This window comes from Eutrigla gurnardus (genome assembly GCF_963514095.1).
Source record: "Eutrigla gurnardus genome assembly, chromosome: 11".
NCBI classification, from domain to species: Eukaryota; Metazoa; Chordata; class Actinopteri; order Perciformes; family Triglidae; genus Eutrigla; species Eutrigla gurnardus.
In genome coordinates, this window is record NC_139925.1 from 18938694 (window position 1) to 18956850 (window position 18157).

Genomic DNA, 18157 nt, shown 5'->3' on the forward strand with positions numbered 1-18157 from the left:
GTCAAAATTCAGTAAGACACATCCAATCTGGATTCTAGAGTTTTCATTCAGGTGCATTAAGTCAAGCAGTTTGCTTCTCAGGATTTCTTCTTCCTTGCTGTGCTCTGTGAGGATATATTGCTTGTACTTCTTGACCACTCTACGCCAGTCAGTGCATTTCTCATCTGTTACACACCAACTGGCAGATACTGCAACACTGACACCTGGCGGTCAAATACTGACATGAACGACATAGTGGATCCTTAGTGAAACCCCAATACTCCATTTGCTGTGCAGTTGACATAAAAGACACCGATATATAGGGTTATTATAATATTGGCTATCCTTTTCTTTCATTAGGAGTGCACTTGCTTTTATAACTTGTATATTTCTTTTAATAACGTATGTCATATTTGGTATTCTGTGCTCTGTGTGACTATTATTGACGTAGTTGTGTTGTCTGTTATAGCCAGGTCTATCTCAAATACATCGTTTTAACCCACACTACACTGTTTCCTGGTTAGAGGTTAAAATAAACCACTACTTTTATTTAAAAAAAAAAACACTATGGAACAAAATGGTGCAGAATCAAACTAAATTGAATGAAAAGCAGCTCAATACTGCAATAGTGGCAATTCTGACTTCGCTGCAGTACATTTAAAATAATGAAAAAATGTTGCTGCAGTTCAAAAATAGAAATATGTACACCTTTTTAAAATATGAATTTTAAATAGAAAACTTCAATGTGGATTAATCAGGTTTTTTCTGGCGCCTACTCTAAGAATGATTATTACAGCCAGGGGTGGAGGGTCCATCCATCCATCAGGCTGGAGCCGATCCCAGCTGTCATTGGGTGAAGGCGGAGTACACCCTGGACAGGATGCCAGTCTATCACAGGGCCGACATGTAGAGACAGACAACCATTCACGCTCACATTCACACCTACGGGACATTTAGAGTCAATGAACCTATCCCCATTCTGCATGTCTTTGGACTGTGGGAGGAAGCTGGAGAACCCGGAGAGAACCCACACTTACATGGGGAGAACATGCAAACTCCACACAGAAAGACCTGAACCCGAACCAGGAATTGAACGAGGGACCCTCTCGCTGTGAGGCAACAGTGCTACCCACCACACCACCGTGCAGCCCAGGGTGGAGAGTAATGTATATTTACTTAAGTATAATTTGGGGTAATTGTACTTCCTTTTTCTGCTACTTTATTCTACTCCATACATTTCAGAGGAAAATATTGTACTTTTTTACTTCTTTACATATATTTGATAACTAAAGTTGTTTGCAAATTAAAATTCATAATCCAAAATATAGCATTCACCCCCTCCTCTCTGGCTCACCGAGAGAGCGAGCAATAGAGTGAAGCGCTTCTCAAGTGATCTATGGAGTGAATGAAGAGAGGGACTGTGTTAGTGAGACCACAGCTGTGAATCAGTAGAATAAAACATTATTTTCTGATTGTTTCACAGTGGTTAATTTCTAAAGCACAAATACACACACACCCACACCGTTTCTTACACCAGACAGAACACCCTGCTGATTGGATAGGGGTTACAGCCCCATGTGGGGTGCTCTTTGCTGAAGAGTCCTGAACACAGCAATAAGAAAAGGGAAAATACAGGCGGAGTGCTAGGTCTCTGCAGATACACAACATACACTTCCAGTGGGTCATAAGTGAGGATTGAGAGGAATTACGTTTTTGCTTTTTAGGAAATGTTTGCATATTATACCTTTAAAGAAATGTACACATGAATGCACCAATAACTATAATTCACCGATATAAACATCATTCTGAAATGGGCCATTTGAGTTATTGGAGTATTTTGACTTGACAGAGTCTTTCTACACATTGGTATTGTAAGTACTTGTCCCACTGTTGGTTGTCGACTTTTACATTGACATTATGTTACTTCCTGTTAGCCACTGCATTAACAAACATTGCAACAGCAAAATTAGTTTATGTTGTCATGTTTGAAATGTGGAAAAAGTCTCTAGACTACATTGCCCATCATGCCTCTCTTGGTGCGTGATGACGTCACAGAACATCAACAACTCACATGTGGCCTAGAAACGCCGTTGCTTTGCTGTGCTAGCATCAACCGGGTTATGTGGTGCTGAGTTCCCAAAGGAAACACTACATTAAAATAAATATCCCACCGCCGCTCGCGTTTTCTACAGAGTGATACCTGAGCCGGCATGCCTCCGAAGAAACCCGCCGCGCCCGCGGCAAATAAAAAAACCCAAGAGAAGAAAAAGGAAAAGATAATTGAGGTAAAAAAAATCACACGAGTTAGCATGTCGGTGTTGACCGTTAGCTGGCCGTGCTAATCAAAGCTAACACAAGTAGATGTGAAGTGAACCCCTTGGTAAGACCGACCTCTTAGCAGTTGTCAGCGTTACACAATTGCTCAGTTTCTGTTGTGATTAATTGAGTTAACATTTAACAAAACGCCAACCACTCTTATTTAATCGCAAGCAACTTAGCCAGCTGACAGGAGGCTAACTAATGCATGCTTCTTGGCGAGGCGGTCAAGCTGCTAGCAGGGCCGTACGGCCGCACTAAAGTGTTCCCAGTCGCCCTACTAAGGTTTTTATACGTTCACAAAGTTAGCAGTGAAATGGGAAACCGTTATATTTATGCTGTATTGTATTATTCGCTTTTACATATGAGCGGGCTTTAAAGTGGTGCGATGGGCCTGCTTGTGGTCGGCCTCGCAGGACTCAGACAGAGGACCAGTTTTGAGCTAAAACGGGTGAAAAAGCTGGTGATTTTGAAACTTAATTTGTCTGTTTTCAAACCTGAGAGTGCTGTCACTGTTTAAAAGCAGCTGTACCCGCTAACTGCTGTCATATCTGTCGTGTCAGTGCGTCCATATACCGGCTTGTCAGCGTTGGCCGCCCTTAGCTGACACACGCACACGTAGAGACAGACTGTACTGCAACGTGTTCACGTAACGCGACCAGATGCGTTACAGACGCTGATCTGGAAGTTCTTTGGCGAGTTCATTAACAAGAAAAACGCGTGACGTTTCCTCACCCCGAATGCCACAAGACTTATCCATCTAATTACACAACAGGTACTCTGTATGAGCACTCTATGCTATCTGTGGTGAGATGCTTCAGGTATTAGGTCGAATACCTATAAAATCCATTAATATGAATTGATTGTTATTAAGAACTATAGTCTGTGTCTCCAGAGCCTAATATAGCTTGTATAAAATAGACCTCCATTGTTGTCCAGAAACCATTGAAAACGTACATGAGCCACACTGACATGCTAATCCATGGCTACATATTCTGCTGATTCTGAGTACTTTGTTGGGAAAAAAACCTCCCACAGTGCCTGTTGCACAGCTTTTATTTCTAACATTGAAATGACTTAGAACCACAGACAAGGTGCAGAAAGGATTGCGGATAGGGCTGGACTATATGGGGAAACCCAATATCACAATCTTTTTTGACCAAAAACCTTGAACGTGGTATTGTGACAATATTGTTGGGTTGACCATTGGTACTTTTCCAAAAATGTTTACGTGGCTAGAACAGCCTGTTAAGTTCAGAAAAGTACACCCCTTTTCTGTAATGCAGCCTTTAAATCCAGGAAAGGCAACACAAATGAGACATTCCAATATCCAATAACGATATCGAGAACAATCTCTATTCTCGTATCACAATATTGATATAGTATGAATACATTGTCCAGCCCTAATTGTGGGGCTGACTAACATTGTTACATAACACCAGTCATGCCCTTACGTTTTCAGTGAAACAAGGCTGTTATAGGCGCCCACATTTGTCTGTCAATATTTTTCTGACTTAGAAATAGATGTAGGAGAAATGAATCTCGTTTAGTCACTAGCACAGTGATTCCAAGAGGAAAACGGCTGTCACATCTGATTTATCTACAGAATTCTGTTGACTCTGTGGTTGTTGGCATCGTGGAGTTGACAGATTAAAGTAATGACAAAATTTAGTGTAAGGTCTGTGCTGTATGTTGTGGATTTGCAATAAAGCAAAACGAGTACAGAAACGCTTAAGTATGAACTTCTAGCCCTGGCGATGATGTATGAAGTGACGTGATTGATTGACTTGTCTTTTTCATTGTATCTTTTTTTTCTAGGACAAGACATTTGGCTTGAAGAACAAGAAAGGGGCCAAGCAGCAGAAGTTCATCAAGAACGTTACTCACCAAGTCAAACAAGGTGTCCAAAAGGTCAGGAGGCAATTTTTGTTCTCAGTATCTTTTTTTTCTCCACCATCTCTTCGTATCTGAGAAACAGCGAAGCAGAGACGAGCTTTGTCACTGCTTCTTTATTTCTTATACAATATCACTTTAAATGTCACATTTGTAAGAGTCCAAAGAACAAGAAAAGTAAAACTGATTGTTGACTGTGTGTCTCGTCGGCGTCGCAGGGCGAGGGTGATAAGTCCGCTAAGAAGACTGACAAGAAGAAGGAGTTGGATGAACTCAATGAGCTGTTTAAACCCATAGTCGTTGCTCAGAAAGTCAGCAAAGGTAACAGGCAACACTAGGCTTGTTGTTCATCATGCAAAAATACGAAATATTTGCCTGTTCTTTTGTCTGTTCTTTAAATGTGGCCATTGTATGAGAAAATATGAATATAATCAATGAATCTTCTGTTTCCTGCAGGTGTTGACCCAAAGTCAGTGCTATGTGCATTCTTTAAGCAGGGCCAGTGTACTAAAGGCGACAAGTGCAAGTTCAGCCATGATTTGACAATGGAGAGGAAGTGTGAGAAGAGAAGCCTCTATGTGGATGAAAGAGATGATGACCTGGAGAAAGGTTAGTGTCCAGTGGAGGTCACCTGGATGTTGTGTGAAACTGTTTAGTTTCCGCATCAGTATTTTGACTTCATAAAAAATGTGATGATATCATTCCTAAATGGCGAAAATATAAATTTCGCCATTTTGGGGTATTACACCGCATTTAATATGACAATTACATGTTACTGTTTTTCTTTCTGTTTATTTAAATTTAAAACACATTTGTCATTTAAAGTGATTTACTAAGCATGAATTATATGAGAAACAGGTGGAGCTAATAACACCACACATTAGAGTTCTCAACGGGCCTGAAAATTACAGCCCGACCCGACCCGGCCCGCGGGTTTTTAAACCCGAACCCGACGCAGCCCGACACACCAGCATGAATTGTCGGCCCGAACCCGACCCGAACCCGACCCCCCGCGCGCCTGCATTGTTTTCCTCATACACTTGTTATCACGATCAGACAGACAGCAGACGTGAATTCAAATGAAACTTACTCTGCCCCATGAAGCAGGCAGCCAGATTGACCAAACGTGAACAGCGATGATTCACAGCAAACAATATATAATTTACAACCTACAATTTTTTTTATTTTTTATTTTTTATTTTTTAATGAAATGTGTTTTATAAAAAAAGGAAGCCCGAGGCCCGACCCGACCCGGCTCATTTGCGTATTTTTTCGGCCCGGACCCGGCCCGAAACTTCGGGTCCCGTCGGGTTTGTCGGGCTGGGCCGACCCGTTGAGAACTCTACCACACATTTATTAACGTATATATTTCTTGCGAGGAAATGACCACAAAATGTTTTTTTCATTATGATTTATTTTTTAAAATAAAATACATAATAATGCTACTTCTGTTTGTCTTGTTCTGTTTAGACACTATGGAGAACTGGGATGAGAAGAAGCTGGAGGAGGTGATCAACAAAAAACACGGAGAGGCAGAGAAGAAGAAAGCCAAAACGCAAATTGTAAGTTCTGTTCTGATGATGAATAATGAAAGCAGATGAATATGTAGATGCATGGAGGGAAACCGCATTATCATTTTAAGGTTGATAATATGACCGATGCTTTCCAAAAGCTTTAAGGAACGGCTGAGGGACATAAATTGGAGACTAGACTGGTCAGCAGTTTCTCATTCTTGACTGTGGATAGAAAATAAAAACCCCATCTGCAGACAGAGAGATTAAGTCATGCTACAGGCACGTAGCAGAGAGTTCAGGAAGTAGGGCGATGATGAAAGGGATGAAGAAGAGACAGAGGAGGAGGAAACCAAACCCAGAGGGGGGAAAAAGCTACAAGGAGGTATTGTATTTGATCAATGGTTATATAAATCTTTGATCCCTGGAGTATTCTCCTTATTGCTGGGGGCATTCACAGTTGCCTGAGAGTCAGGTTGGCCATGAATTAAAGCCAAGCCGGCTGTCCGCTGGGCGCCAGCTAATCCTCCCTTCTGATGGTTTATCCCCAAACGTGGAGCCACACGACACACAAGCTCTACCTCTTTGTAACATCATCTACTCCGTTGTGTTGTCTGCAGGTGTGTAAGCACTTCCTGGACGCCATAGAGAATAATAAGTACGGCTGGTTCTGGTCATGTCCCGTGGGAGGCGATGTCTGCATGTACCGGCACGCTCTGCCACCCGGCTTCGTACTGAAAAAAGACAAGAAGAAGGAGGAGAAAGAGGAGGAAATTTCGCTGGAGGAACTGATAGAAAACGAGGTAAGGATGGATGGATGAAAAGACCTCTACTGGAGCAACTTGGTAGCTGAAATGTTACTGCACATGCTACTGCACATGCTACGTAACGTTCCCGGTTTGACACTGCCACTACACCCTTAATCTGTCTTTGGCTAATAGATTCAGGGGGGAAATATAATTCAATCTTGCAGTATATTTGGGAAGCTTGGGGTGAATAAGTGCACAGCACAATTCTAAATACATTTATTTATCAAAATAGATTTAAAAAATGGCAAATGTTGATACAGCAGAATAATTAAGTGCTGCCTGATGGTGAGATATATATTCAAATATATTATATAATACAGCGCAGGAGGATCCTGGGAGTTAATATAATATACACCTTTTAATTTTTGCACATAGATACAGATTTATAGATGGTGTGTGTGTCTCTCTCTCTCTGCAGCGTGCAGCTCTAGGTGTCCATGTGACCCGGATCACACTGGAGACTTTCCTGGGTTGGAAGAAGAGGAAAAGACAGGAGAAGGTCGGCACATGTTTAATCACTTTCATTAACATCTGCTTGTCACAGCACCAGAATGCCTTGATGTGATGTTCCTTACATTTCCCCCGTGTGTGTTGTCGATTAACAGATTGACAAAACGAGGGAGGAAATGGAGAAGAAGAAGGCTGACTTTAAGGCCGGAAGATCGCTAGTGGTGAGTCGGGCGTAGGTTTTCTGGATAACCGTCTCTTTATAGATTTCTGTGGTCACTTTTGTGCGAGTTAATTTTGTTTTACGATGCTACTGCAAGCTTTGACACAGTGACGGGATTAAATGAAACCACATGTATCTGTAGGTGAGCGGGCGCGAGGTGTTCGAGTTCCGTCCAGATTTGATCAATGAGGACGACGACGAGGCCAGCGATACGCAGTATGTCAGCGACAACGAAGAAGATGATGAGGATGAGGAAGAGGTAATGTATTGCAGCACACAGTCACGGAACGAGTTTGAAGGAGAGCAGATGAGCCGACGGTTATTAAGTTTGGCTTCTATTGATTTGTGCTCACACTTGAAGAGAAACGTCCCCGCACAATAACAGCACTCAACATTGTTTGGTGTCTTGTACAGTTTGCCTTGTTGGCACAGAATATCTGCAGTATAACGGCTATTCTGCAAGTTATTTTGGTTATGCTGTGAGGTCGGTGTTGTTGGGTAGTTTATCTGCCGTTCCTGAACTTCTCTGAAAAGGTTTTAATTACTTTAATATAAGCCCATTAAGTATTTAAATATTTTGAACACAAGCAACACGCATCTTCCTGTTTTAGTGCTGAAATAGTGTGTAAATGCAATCTCTAGTTTACACGTGTCAGATGAGACGCGCATAAGAAATTATAATTCAGCTTTACAGGTTATGCAAAGTGGTTTGGTGCAGACGTCAGACTTTAAAAGTGTTTTTTGGTATTTGAATGGTTTAATTCTTGACAAATTGCAGCTGTCCATCTTTTCACAGCAGATGCTATGTCTGTTAATCGCCTGCTCCTGTCGTATACTTGTGTGCTGCTTCTTAGATTGAAGCTGAAAAACAAGTTGAACACAACCCTCCTACCTCCCTATTTTTGGAAAATGAATTTGTAAATAAGCATCCTTTAAATTAAAGTTTCAATTTGAGCGTCTCAAAACAAATATGTTACAGTTCTAGTAATACAGCAAGTCTGACTTAAAGTATCACAGAATGCTACATTTAGGGCAAAACAACCCCTTGTCACTGTCACCAACATACCGTCAGGACTTGTTAACATTCAGTATTTATTTGGTTTTTAGACTAAATGGATAATAAATGGCAAGATCAATGTTTATCCAACTGTAACCAGAGTTCCTTCAACATAACACTTGCCCTGCTTCGCATACATTTAACTTGCACTCCAATTTGATTTCAGATTGATTCAGAGGTCCAGGACATAGACATATCCTGTTTTGTCCCACAAGAGGTCGACAACACAGGCATCACTGTAGCATCAGTAGACCGTTTCACCTCGAGGAGCAAGGTTCGGGCGAGGGTACCTGACAACGGTAAGAAAAACTCAGTGATTAGAGAAGGGATTTCTCTGTGATTGTTACACAAACGACAAAAAACCAACCCTTGGTTTCTGTCCCTCTACAGAGGAGCAGCTGAACGGAGCGTGCGGCGGCACCGAGGCAAACGGGCTTTCGGGGGCAGAGGGAGGAGAGGAGGGCAGAGACGACAATGATGATGAAGAGGAGGAGGAGGAGGAGGAGCAGGAGGAGGTACCGGTGGATGAGAACCTGTTCACAGGAGAAGACCTAGAGGAGCTCGACGAGGAACTCAACACACTGGCACTGGAAGACTGAGAGCGGAGTTGGGACGGACTAAGCGACAAAGGGTGGATGGATGCATGGAGCTAAACAACAAAGAGACCAGACGTTTGAATGATTTTAAATTTCAGAGACTCCAGTAATAAAGCCTGATTATTTCATGACATCACTGCCTGTCTCGGCCACCCTGTTTTCAGTATCGCCCCCTCTCACATCCCACCACGTCCACAGCTTTTTGTCCATTTGTCCAAATTTCCACACCAGGGCCAACTTGTTTGTCAGAATTTCCATTAAAAGAATTTGGCTGTTGTGCACTTATTGTTGCTCGACGAACTTGCTGGCTTAAGTTGAAACTTAAGTTACATCTGAAATAAATTAGGCCTTCTTATCAGTTAAATACTGAATATAGTGATTTGCAGAGTGAGACATTGTAAGGGCTTAAAAATGTAAACACTATACGTACGAGATCGTACTGTGGGATAAGACTTCAACAAATGGGATAACATCGGACGTATGTTTGAAAGAGTACTGAAGTTATACGATGTAGGAAATGAACAGGAGCCATTCTGTTGTAAGAAACCGAATCTGTTCAGAGTTGCCTATTCTTGTACCAAAATAAATGCTGGGGTTTCGGTCTAGTGAACATTTTCCCTCAACCAGTTTAATTCAAGTTCATGAAGGAAAAGTACAGACCAAGCTTCTAAAATGAGACCAGAGTATAATCAAGCCCCAGCAGGGAAACCGAGTGGTTCCATTGCCAGCCCAGAATTGTAAATAATGTTCTCATGAGTTACCTCCAGAAACAATAAAATATTGCTGTACATCCAGTGTCTCTCATTGCATGTTCTTGTATTTTTGCATATATTTTTTTTAATTTGAGCAGCCTTCCTCCCCCAAACTGTCATGGCCAGATGTACCTGTATAGGATAACTGTTCCCAACAAGTACTGCATGCTAAAGAATGTCCGCTTGATTTTATGTTTGCACTTTGAAACCAACAGATCCACGTCCTTAATGCCCGTCCTTGGGTTATCTGTATGCCGGGTCGTTTGATGAAACAGCATTCATTTGGGTTGTGCATCATGTGACCAAAATATGAAAATCAGGTTGGGTGTTGAACATGAATAGACAGGGCTCCTGTTAAAGCCAGGACAGTTAGATCAAACTCACTTTGCATGTAATCAAATGAGCAAACAGCAGCTGACACACAGTTGCCCACTTCGTCATCCAGTTTTGATGCCAGTGATGTTGAAACTCAACACACATCCAATCTAAATATTCTTCTGACGAGGGAATGTGACTTCAAGAGGGTAATTAAGGCATACTTAAATGTAATACTGCATTAACAAAGTAGAATGGGGGAGAGATTGTGTGCTGTATGACAGGATATGCACTCCTCTTCATAATTTGTTTCCCTCTTGAACAAACAGCCATTTTTTTAAGCATATTTGAATGATAGTTGATCTTTCTTCCACCACCGTGTATTCATCTAAACAAGCACATGGGGGGAAATAGATACAATTAAGACATGAGAGATAACAGACAAATAATTAAAACCAAACTCATTAACAAAACAAGCTGTTGTTTTGAGACGAAGAGACGAGACAGGTTGAGTGTTCAATTGGTTTTTATTTTTACTGAGACAAAAATAGTTTACAGTTAGTCAACAATAAAACAATCAACATTGACAGGGTTAACCAAAAGAGAAAAACAACGGTCTAGATCTTAATAAATCCTGTTTTTAAGCCTCCTGCCCACAGTTTTTCTAAAGGAAATTATGCCAACTACCTGAAATACAAAATGCCTTGTGACCTTTTTAAACTTTTAAACTAAAAATGTACACAAAACTTGGTGTGCTACTGTGTTTTGTACATTAGTCCAGCTGACTAGAGCCAAAAAGCAGTGTCATCGTTGTATAGTTTGTTATTTTTAAATGCAAATGACATGAAGACTCCATTTAAGCAGCAGGTGCTTTTGTGTACTATTTGCTATCAGTCACAGCAAGGTCACTGACCAGAAGTAAGGTCATACAGGTGTCAAAGGTCGGGTCAGAGGTCGGGAGACGGTCTTGATGTCGGTCGGTCAGGTCAGGTATCATTGTGTCATGACAACAGTCGCCTAGGGAACAAGAAGCTTCAGTGTTATTCATAGGAAGGGAAACAACCTAACTGTCATCAAAAATTTGACTGGAAAAAAAAAAGGTTTTAAATGAGGTGTGCAGGTGGACAACTCCAGATAGAAGGCGTTCTTTTACTGTACATACTACATTTTACATGCTAGGTTAGACTTCTTTACTTGATGGTCATGTCTGTCTGATGCACTGACACCACAACACACTCACGTTGCATTACACTTCATATTTTCCTATGCAAGAATGTGAGAAACGTACCCTTCTCTGCTATAGCAGAAAACTTACCGGTCATTTGCATCACGTCGTCCTAGTAGGTACGGGCGCGTTTATGGGATTCCTCTCTGGGAGGATCAGCCAGCATCACCTTCATCTTTACTCCGTTGACGACCTGACCATGGAGAAGTGCCATGGCGTCATCTGCACACTGAAAGAGAAACAGAGTGTGACTTCCCTGTGTCCATTTGTCTACCTCTAATCATCCCATAATCTTTACTTCTATCAATCCCTCCCCCCAGACTGCATTTATCCAACCGTTTTACTAAGCCACCATTCCCATTTGCTTTTCTTACCTCTAATGCTGCCTATTTTTCCAACTTCAATTCCTTAATTTGCTAAAAGTTTATCCTAGATCAGCTGAGAGTCTCACCTGTTTTTCCGCATACTTCATGTATCCAACTTTCCTCCCGGGTACCAAATGGACCTCAATAAGGGAACCGAAGCGACTTCAGAGAGACGGACAAAGAGAGGCAAATATTTGTTAGTGCCGATTGTCTGGAACATCGTTTTGATAGCAACATTACATGGCAATGTAAATGTATTTCGCTTGATTCTCTTCTCCACGGTCATTTGCAGTGACCAAGCATCGTGAACCTTTGACCTTCTGGCTAATGGACCTTTATTTTCACCGTATGCACATTTTATTGTTATAATTAAGTCAAATGAGTCAATGGATGGGACAATTACCAAAAGACGTCCTCCAGCACATCTGGCGGCAGCGGGGAGGGGCTGAACACAACAAACAAGCGCTCCTTCGCCTTGCTTTCAGGTGGAGCGAGCTTCTTCAGAGGGGGCAGGCTGACGTCTGTCTGAATCCGGAGCATTGGGGAGATAGGGAAACTCTGGAGGAAACCAACAAACACACCCAGGATCAGTTAGTTAGCTTAAACATTATATTCTCCAAATATGACGCATAAAACCACCTGCTCACACATTGTATTATCCTTATGAACAGCGAAGTGTGGTGAACATTGTGGAATCACCAAATATTTATTTCATAAATGATTTAATCTATAAAATGTTTTTGGTGGCAGAGGAGGCCTGGAGGAATAATGACCCAGAACAGTAATAAACCTTGAGTTGTTCTATACAGGGCCAGTTTCCACAGTAGTCTCTAATGTGATACCACAGCAAGGAAGATGACTCAAACAATGAATCTCATTTTTGCTGCAGTTTCCCAGATGATTACTTGATCTTACAGATCTAACTGACATTCTGCAAAACATGACATTGTGTGCAAATGAGTTTTTGCAGATGAAGGAAAAACATTGTACAAGCAGTATTGTTTGCTGGCTCATTTAATGTTTAAGAGGGCTTTCACACCTAACTTTTTTGATCCTAGCTTGTCCTAGCTAGCCTTCATAGAAGAACTGGAACTGGAGGAGACGTGATATCTAATAGCAATTTGGTTCGACGAAAAAACACCTAATAATGCAGAAATGTACACTCCATTCTCTGAGAGGATGAGAGAGAGGGGGGGCATGAGAGGATGGCAATGCCACACCACTTTAAGAAAAAGAAACTGCAGCAGCAGTATATCATGGTCCACAGTGCTATCCATAAAAGCAGGTTGTAAAACCATTATAATGCAATCTGTTCATTTTCTCCACCCATTCAAACGTTAGAGGCTACCTGTTGAATTGACAACAAGCCAACATCAGACGCACGTCTGTCTACAAACCAATCAATGTTAAGTATAGGGCATGCAGCCCACGTAGGTGATAACGACAGGTCATGCAAAAGTCTTTAGTGCATTTGCAAAATTGCAATGCGAAACCAAAACTACATACAACCATTGGTTTGGACTCAGTTAAGCCATCTTTGACTGTCTTAACTTAAAAAAAATGTGCAACCTTAACTGTAATCATTTAATTGTAAATCAAATACAAAAACTGTTATTGAAATAAAATGACCCTTCTAAAAAATATGTCAGACATTAAAATAGGTGGGTCATTCATTTATTGGTTACCACTTTTTCTTTACACTCCGCGTATAGCTGTGGGACGGCAACCTGTTAGAAGTCGGTGCGGGAGGGAATCGTATATCTGTCCAGCGTGCGGAGGAGGTTTTTAAATCCGTCTTTCCGGTGTCTTCCGCTGCTCTTATCATACGGAGTTACACTGGCAAAAGATGCTGTAATTGTAGTCCGTTTGCTACAGTGGGCCTGATCATCATAGTCAGCTGACTTTTTACCGGACTTTTTCATCATGCACGCGTCATGCAAATGTCTGTGGTGATTTTTCAAGTGCCGGTGTTGTGCCGTAATCAGCGCCCCTGCCGTGAAATGCACCCTCTCGCGGGAGATTATATCACCGGTATATATTGGTTGTGTTTCCGCTGGATGTTGCAACTTTAGCGCGACAGGTTTTGCACAGTACCCGTTTCTGGTGCACGTCTGCAGCCTCAAACCCGAAATACTCCCAAATGACGGACGTGCTGTTTTTCTTGGCGATTAAATCCCCTAACTCCGCTTCTGGTCCAGTTGAAGTAATTTCTGACTAATTACAAATACGGAGCAGGTTAATACTGATTGGTTAGCGTGACCTGTTCACGAGTAGTCTGATTGGTGAGCTTGGCAGGATGGTCGGGAGACGGCATGTGTAAAATAGTTGACAACAGATCCTGGGTGAGTCAGGAGCGCTGCAAAAACCGCAGCTTTGGCGATCACATGATCGCGTTGTCTGAAATCGCAATTTCGGTCAGAAAACGATAAATCGTTCAGCCCTAGTACAGATATCTACTTTTCCAAAATGAATGTCTTTCAAAAGAACTTACAAATCAATGTACCTCGGGAGAAATCGCAGCTTGATCCGATACAACTTTGTAAATCAGGAATTGATTTAAAGAACTTACAGGAGGTTTCATCACTTGGCTGGAGGAGGGTCCGTTCCACGGCGCAGACATCATCTGAGTTGCAACGAACTGCATGGCCATCCGACCTACAGGACTACACACAGACACAAGCACACAGGCCACTTCAAGCTGATCTTCAACGGTTTGTGCTGACAAAGTTGTTGTTGTGTAACTAAATGCCTTAACACTAGGATGTATACAGACATAAATTACTTTACAGAGTGTACATTTACTGACATTTCCCTGATTCCATCCAGACCATCTTATTGCATCGGCTACTTTCTGAACATTGTGTTAACATGACGGTTAATGCAGGGTTTCCTCTAGGTCCTAACTGTGTGTGTGCAGGTGTGTGTACCTGCTGCGGTCCTCTCCGTCGTCTACAAAATTGACTGACAGTCTGTTGCCAGGTGGATATTCAAAGCCATTCAGCTTTTCCTTGGCGTAAACCGATGATCCAAGATTAGCGTAGCGAATCATAGCATGACCTGAGGCAAAAGGCATCAGTTGTAAGCTCAGAGTCATCAAAACGGGAAGACAATAACGTTCATACAGACTGGAATTTTTGCAAGGAAGAAAATGTCTTTTTTTAGATACCAATTTAAAAATAATCAAAGATTGACAAGTTATTGATAACTCATAATTGATTCTCGAGCATGTAAAGCAAATTCCAGTTTCTCAAATATGAAGATTTGCTCATTTTATGAGTAACATAAACTTTGGTCACATACTTGTGGTGGAAAAAATACAGTGGACCTCAAGTTTAGAATATTCTATCAAAGACGCCTTCATTTTGCTTTGAACCAATGCAGATTATTACGGTGCCCAGGTGAATAAGCCCATATGTTGCATTTTATCACAAACCTTTGCTCATTCCATAAGAGTCTCTCTGCAGCTCACAGTATTCCATGCCAGGGATGATGTCAAAGAGAGCAAAAATCTGCTCCTGGGTAAGTGCAGCCCGCGTTGACATCATCAGGCACCTTGTGATGTCTCCAGAGGGGCGGAAGTCCATGGGCTGGTAGTTGCCAGGGTCAGCTGTAGAGGGACACCAGGGTCAAGAACAGACAGACAACTACAGTTAAAGGATTCGTCAAAGTATATGACTTTTGACCATCCTGTTACTAAGCTCGTCCACTTCTGTTTTCTTCAGCCAAGAAATATTGCGCTTAAATATTCTGCTGTGAACCTTGAACTATCAATTCACATTTAATTTTCTACCGTCTAGATTATTATAATTCTCTTCATGTTCCTCAATCAAGCAGTCATTTATTTCTACTTTATATATTTATGTGGTTCATGTGTGTATGTGACACCCTTTGTAACTGACAGTGTTTTAAAAAGTGTGATATGATTAAAGCTTTATTTCTTAATCCCCATGGGACACATGGCCACCACAAACCTGTACCTGAACTCATCAGCTGCTTGGATTTGTAAGCTGGTAGAGATATATTTAATTTCTAGTTATTTATTCTTGGGCTCACAAACAGTGTCCATTTGTAGCCTATATTATTTAAATCTATGATTACTTCTTCTTTACGTCATTTGCTGCTGATTTACAGTGTCCTCTAGATCAGTGGAATAATGTGAAATAATTGGCAAAGAAAAATGTGGAACAACTGCATACCCATAGGGAAGGCATACTGGTTTGTCGAATCAGGAGCGCCGCTAGAGTAATCGCCTCTGGCCATTCCCCCGGAGAAGGACTCGTCTGGTGCTGTGTTCTTGGTACGAGGTTCAGCCAAGATGGCCCTGTAAGCTAATAACACCAGCATCGTCAATGCAACAGTTGTGACATGTTAAATGTTAACGGATTAACATAAATTAATTCATGAGTATGTAGAAATGTGAAACTTAAATTTCCCTGTGGCTACTTCTACCACAAACAATGAACCAGTCAAATCATTTGACGTCATCTTACTTTTGTCACAGTTCTCTATAGCGACGGCAGCTTGGGAGGGTTTGTAGTATCTTACATAGCCAAGTCCTTTGCTTTCCCCGGTGGACTTATTCCTGATGATCACACAATACTCAATATCACCGTACTCCTGAAAGAGAGACAGGAAGACGAGGCATGGCATAAATCATTTGTACTCATCCTGCCAAATTTTTATTCCAGATTTATTCTACATATAAGCAGAGGTAAAGGAAGAAAGAAACAAGAAGTGGGTGTAGTTACTTTGAATGTGTTTTTAAGGTCCTCCTCTGAGAAAGATTTGGGGATCATGACAAAGATCCTGGTCAGCTCCTCATCCTCAACATCTCTGTGTCTTGTTGAAGACCGTGACTGGGCAATAAACACCTACACACCGTGAGAAGGAAAGGAAATTGTTACAATGAATTGGCTGCAACTGCAACCTAACAGAGCAAACATATATCTAGAGCAAGATATGCATACAGTGCATTCAGAAAGTATTCAGTGTTTTTATGTCGCAGCCTTACGATAAATAGGTTTAAATTAGTTTGTTCCCCTCATCAATACACACTCAATACACCGTAAGGCCAAAGCAGAATTACAGACATATTTTCGAATTAATTAAAACAAACTGAAATGTCCCGTTGGCACACGTATTCAGCGTAACTGTATTTCAGTAGAATTTTTAAGCATTTATTTTTCTGCCAACTTTTTTTCTTTACGCCCTACATTTTAATCCATTGCATTTGGGGGCATTAACGCTTATTTGTTTTGCTTATTAATATGGCATGAGATTCAGTTCGCCTCTCAAAAAGAAAACTGTAGAAATGTTCTTCATAGGAATACTTTGTACGCTCCGTTATTTTCACGTAAAAATACGCCACAGAATCTAAGCTAATGGCGCTCTAACTATTTTACACTAAGCTCTACCCCTTACATTATAAGTATCGATTCATTTCCCCCCATCTTGGTATAGCCATGTCCTGTGCCTAGGGACCACAATGTTTGAAAAACACCCGTCTAACGGTTCACGTGAAACAGTTGAGGTTAACGCCATCTTGTGTAAGTTAACGTTTGCACGCTAACGTTGATGACCAGGCGTCAATCATAATAACAGGTTATACTGGAACTTGCCGTCTATTAGCGGACAATTGCGCGGATTCAAGCGGCCTAGTTCTCAACGTTACCTTGATGGGTTTGGTGCCATCCATTAGCACTTTACCGTGCATATCCTCCATGGCCATGCAGGCCTGCGATGACTTGGCGAACTTCACATAAGCGATGCCTTTGGACTCCTTTGTCTGCTTGTCTTTGACGACCCAAACCCCGTGAATGTCGCCGAACAAAGAGAAGCTTTCGCGAAGCTCATCTTCAGTTATGGCCCGGCTTGTGACCACGAAAAGCCGACTGTTTGGAGGGTCGTCGAGGTTTTCCGTTTGTTTAGGGTTAGCTGGGTACTCCTCCATCTTGTCTACCTCCTGTGAACTGCGAAACGAAACCACTCGGTGCTCTGCTAGCTGGTGCTGCCTTCACGTGCGCCTCGGAATCCCCTACTTCCTCCGGAACTCACAAATGAAAGCGGTGCCGTTTACAACTGCGTGGAGAATGTAGGTAATAAAGGGATAGTATAATGAATAACGTTCTTTTGAGCTCTTGTTTATCCACTCGTGTTAATAAAAAAAAAAAATATATAATATACAATAAAATATATTTAATCTCTGCATGGAGGTTACAGGAAAGGGAATTAGTCACCATACTGTGATAATAAAATAGTATACTGTACGTCTGTACGTGAGTCAACAAATACTACATTATGTATGGACTTCTACATTGTATTCATATACCGGTAGCCCATATATACCCACGTGACACAAGCGTCAGCTGATGATGGCGTCAGAGCCGTGTGACTTGTTCGGATTGAGTGGAAGGTCTCCGGCATGAACGTGTGTGTGTTGTGTGACATAAGTATATATACATAGACTATAATAGCATTCCTGTGGTTGTGGCATGGTTATAAATCAATACTTTAGTTATTTCAGTGTCAGCCGTTTCATTGTAGCTCAACGTTTCGAATCACAGCCGATTCTAGCACCAGAAATATTAATAAAGGCTAGAGAGGGAGTCCCGCGCCTGTTGAACACGTACAACAAATAGGAAACTCAAGGGTGCATTTGAGGTCGTGACT

The 18157-nt window shown here is 41.6% G+C and overlaps 2 protein-coding genes across 3 annotated transcripts; one reads left to right on the forward strand and one right to left on the reverse strand.

Annotated features, from left to right (window-relative positions):
• The first annotated feature begins 2067 nt into the window (after positions 1-2067).
• On the forward strand, positions 2068-9619 carry zc3h15 (zinc finger CCCH-type containing 15). Of its 2 annotated transcripts, none has more exons than XM_084020876.1 (11): positions 2068-2264; positions 4114-4206; positions 4407-4509; positions 4645-4797; positions 5659-5750; positions 6320-6502; positions 6927-7007; positions 7114-7179; positions 7321-7437; positions 8402-8534; positions 8626-9619. In XM_084020876.1, the coding sequence occupies exons 1-11, from the start codon at positions 2190-2192 to the stop codon at positions 8832-8834; spliced, it is 1305 nt and encodes a 434-aa protein (XP_083877002.1). In that variant the 5' UTR covers positions 2068-2189; the 3' UTR covers positions 8835-9619. The 2 variants fall into 2 exon arrangements, with proteins under 2 accessions (XP_083877002.1, XP_083877003.1); XM_084020877.1 differs by having other exon boundaries at positions 7114-7176.
• Positions 9620-10406: 787 nt separating this feature from the next.
• On the reverse strand, positions 10407-17473 carry rbm45 (RNA binding motif protein 45). The gene is made up of 11 exons (XM_084021045.1): positions 17160-17473; positions 16237-16359; positions 15979-16105; positions 15685-15816; positions 14922-15095; positions 14416-14545; positions 14058-14151; positions 11892-12046; positions 11575-11650; positions 11214-11352; positions 10407-10915 (listed from the first exon to the last, which is right to left on the reverse strand). The coding sequence occupies exons 1-10, from the start codon at positions 17436-17438 to the stop codon at positions 11236-11238; spliced, it is 1407 nt and encodes a 468-aa protein (XP_083877171.1). The 5' UTR covers positions 17439-17473; the 3' UTR covers positions 10407-10915; positions 11214-11235.
• Between the last annotated feature and the right edge of the window lie 684 nt (positions 17474-18157).